The sequence below is a fragment of the Rhinopithecus bieti genome, unplaced genomic scaffold, assembly GCF_001698545.2.
Source record: "Rhinopithecus bieti isolate Rb0 unplaced genomic scaffold, ASM169854v2 scaffold_2439, whole genome shotgun sequence".
Taxonomy (NCBI): domain Eukaryota; kingdom Metazoa; phylum Chordata; class Mammalia; order Primates; family Cercopithecidae; genus Rhinopithecus; species Rhinopithecus bieti.
The window spans coordinates 1856840-1860610 of NW_016804232.1; the positions used below are offsets into that span (position 1 = coordinate 1856840).

Genomic DNA, 3771 nt, shown 5'->3' on the forward strand with positions numbered 1-3771 from the left:
AAAAATATATATATATATATATATATTTTGAAACAGGGTCTTACTCTGTCACCCAGGCTGGAGTACAGTGGTGCGATCTCAGCTCACTGTGACCTCTATCTCCTGGGTTCAAGTGATTCTTGTGCCTCAGCCTCCCAAGTAGCTGGGATTACAGGCATGTGCCACCACATCTGGCTCATTTTTTTGTAATTTTAGTAGAGACAGGGTTTCACCATGTTGGCCAGGCTGGTCTTGAACTTCTGACCTCAAGTGGTCTGCCTTCCTTGGCCTCCCAAAGTGCTGGGACTACAAGTGTGAGCCACTGCACCTGGCCCTTTACAAACATTTTTAAAAGTATGTAGTCGCAATTGAAATTTTGGGAAAAAAATTAAAATTAAGGTTTACAGTGCTGCATTGTCCTCTAATTCCTGTAACAGTGCTCTGGGCATCACAATCTGGATTTTGTTCCTGACAGTTCCTGGTTTACTGGGCTATAGTTTAGTAGCCTGAAGAAAAAAAAACTCCAGTGGTTCATTAAATACAAATAAAACTCTTTGGGAAGAATGCATCTGAAAGGTGTGAAAACATTTCAGAATCCTGTTTACATGCGTTAAGTGCATGTTACAATGAGGAATATTACATAACAATAGGGATGCTGAGTAGTAAAGACTTTGTATTTAGGTCTGTTTTTGGAGACAAGGTCTAATAGTCTCCCAGGCTGGAGTGCAGTGGCACCATCATCGCAGCTCACTGCAACCTCAACTTCCTGGATCAAGAAATCCTCCCACCTGAGCCTCCCGAGTAGCTGGGACCATAGGTGTACACCACCTTGTCTGGCTAATTTTTGTAGAGATGGGATTTTGCTATGTTGCCTAGGCTAGTCTTGAACTCCTGATCTTGAACTCCTGGGCTCAAGCAATCCACCTGCCTTGGCCTCCCAAAGTACTGAGATTAGAGGAGTGAGCAACCAGACGTGACCATTTAGTTTTCTTGTAAAGGTTTTAAAAGGTGTTTTTCATAGATTTAATGTACTTACATTCTAATTTTTCTACCTAATCTTTTGAGAATCTATTTGGACAGACCATGTAGTCTAGATATTTATTACATTTAAAGGATGTAGAATCCATTCAATACCATGTACTTACAAAAACTTTAAAAGCCATGATTTTACTGACAGTAATGCTTTAAGTAGTTGACCAGAACTTCTATGTTTACCTAATTTGCTTCATCGGTCCTGTGATTTTTCTGAGCTATTAGAAAGGGAGAATCAATTGTGTAGAAGTTAAAATTCTATCATGTGAGGATTTGTTGAGGGGAAGTCTGACTCATGTTCACCTCTTCCATCAGCTCGCAGCTGTTTGTGATGTGTTTGTGGAAAACTATGTCCCTGGCAAGCTGTCTGCAATGGGCCTGGGATATGAAGATATAGACAAGATTGCTCCTCACATCATCTATTGTTCCATCACAGGTATTTCAACCCCACATCCTTGTCAGTTAAAAGGTTTTCCAGTTTCTGTGTTTTCTTATTGCTGTAAGAAACCTCTTGCTGGCTTTTTTTTTTTTTGGAAGTTATTCTGCTTTCCTTTTTCCCGGGCCATTTAGGTTGCTGAACATTAATTTTTTCTTGTTTTTTCTTTTTTTGTTTTTTTTTTGAGACAAAGTCTCAGTCTGTTGCTAGGCTGGAGTGTAGTGGCGTGATCTCGGCTCACTGCAACCTCCGACTCCCTGGTTCAAGCGATTCTCCTGTCTTAGCCTCCTGAGTAGCTGGAATTACCAGGCATGTGCCACCATGCCCAGCTAATTTTTGTATTTTTAGTAGAGATGGGGTTTCACCATGTTGGCCAGGATGATCTCGATCTCCTGACCTCGGGATACACTCTCCTCAGCCTCCCAAAGTGCTGGGATTACAGGTGTGAGCCACCGCATCCGGCCTTGGCTGCTGAACATTATTAAGGAACATTAACCTAAATGAAAATTTTCATAAATTTATTGGCTATTCATATTTTTTCTTCGAATTATCTGCCTAGAGTTTTGCTAATTTTTATGTTGATGTTTTACAAATGTTTACAAAGTACTGTTATTAACTCTTGCATAGGTGAATTTACAGTTGAAAACAATTTTTTTTTTCTTTTTTGAGACAGAGTCTCACTCCGTCGCCCAGGCTGGAGTTCAGTGGCGTGATCTTGGCTCACTGTAACCTCTGCCTCCTAAGTTCAAAGGTTTCTCCTGCCTCAGCCTCCCGAGTAGCTGGGATTACAGGTGCCTACCACCACGCCTGGCTGATTTTTGTATTTTTAGTAGAGACGGTTTCACCATGTTGGCGAGGCTGGTCTCTAAATCCTAACCTCAAGTGATCCACTAACCTTGGCCTTCCAAAGTGCTAGCATTATAGGCATGAGCCATCACTCCCGGCCCACAGTTGAAATGTTAATTGACTTTAAGGTAATAACATAGGAGCCCAAGGTATCCCTTCAATATATTCAGAAGCACTGAGCCAAGAGAAGGAAAAGAGTGGCATAAAGTCTTCCGATTGTTCCGCCCTTGCCAGTGAACTGCTTATATATGCATGTATTTGTATGTTTAGGCTAAAGGGAAAAAGTCACAGTGTTACTTAGTTTTCTATATAACTACTTAACTCTTAATTAGGGATGCAATAGAGAAAAGTGACTCATAACATAAAATGTTATATTAATAGTTTGCATCAGAAAAATTCCTAGTATTATAAGTTTTTACTCAGTCATCCACCAAATATTTACTGCAAACCTATGATCTTCCAGGCAGTAGACTCAGATTCTGGAATACAGGAGTGATAAAAATCCATCTGCGCTCTCTAGAGCATTTGTATTCTAGGTTAGGGTGATAGATAGTAAATAAATAAGCACTTTATTTTTGTTTTTGATAATTGAGTCTGGTAGTTGGCAAGGGGGTGGGGTGAGGATAAGTTATTTCATACTGGTAGGTGAGAGAATGCTCTACCCATATGGTGACATTTGAGTAGAGACCTGCATGAGGTAAAGGAGTAATTTTTTTGTGTTTTTCATAGAGATGGGGTTTTGCCATGTTGGCTTGGCTGTTCTTGAACTCCTGGCCTTATGTAATTGGCCTACCTTGGGTTCTGAAAGTATTGAGATTATAGGCGTGAGCTACCATGCCTGGCCAGAAGTGTTTATTTTCATAGACAATTTATACTTAAAAACATAGATCGTTTAAGCAGAAAGGCATATAGCATATGTAGGTTGGAATTACTTGCATTTTCTTTTTTTTTTTTTTTTTTTTTTGAGACTGAGTCTCACTTTGTCCCCCAGACTGGAGTGCAGTGGCACCATCTTGGCTCACTGCAATCTCTGCCTCCCCAGTTCAAGCGATTCTCCTGCCACAGCCTCCTGAGTAGCTGCGATTACAGGTGCGCACCACCATGCCTGGCTAATTTTTGTATTTTTAGTAGAAATGCGGTTTCACCATGTTGGTCAGGCTGATCTCGAACTCCTGACCTCGTGATCCACCTGCCTTGGCCTCCCAAAGTGCTGGGATTATAGGCATGAGCCACTGTGCCTGGCCTTTATTTTATTTTTTGAGGCAGAGTCTTGCTCTGTCACCCAGGCTGGAGTGCACCGGGGCAGTCTCAGCTCACTGCAACCTCTGCCTCCCAGGTTCAAGCAATTCTTATGCCTCAGCCTCCAGAGTACCTGGGGTTACAGGTGTGCACCACCTTGCCCGGCTAATTTTTGTATTTTGGGTAGAGACGGGGTTTCACCATGTTGGCCAGCTGGTCTCTTAACTCTTGACCTCAAG

At 41.7% G+C, this 3771-nt stretch overlaps 1 protein-coding gene across 3 annotated transcripts in view; it reads left to right on the top strand.

Moving 5' to 3' along the window:
• Window positions 1–3771, top strand: part of SUGCT (succinyl-CoA:glutarate-CoA transferase) — a 732347-nt gene that overhangs the window by 50051 nt on the left and 678525 nt on the right. For all 3 annotated transcript variants that reach the window (XM_017867385.1, XM_017867383.1, XM_017867384.1), the window contains one exon: window positions 1327–1447. In XM_017867385.1, the coding sequence (XP_017722874.1) occupies window positions 1327–1447 (121 nt within the window). The remainder of the gene's footprint in view (window positions 1–1326; window positions 1448–3771) is intronic.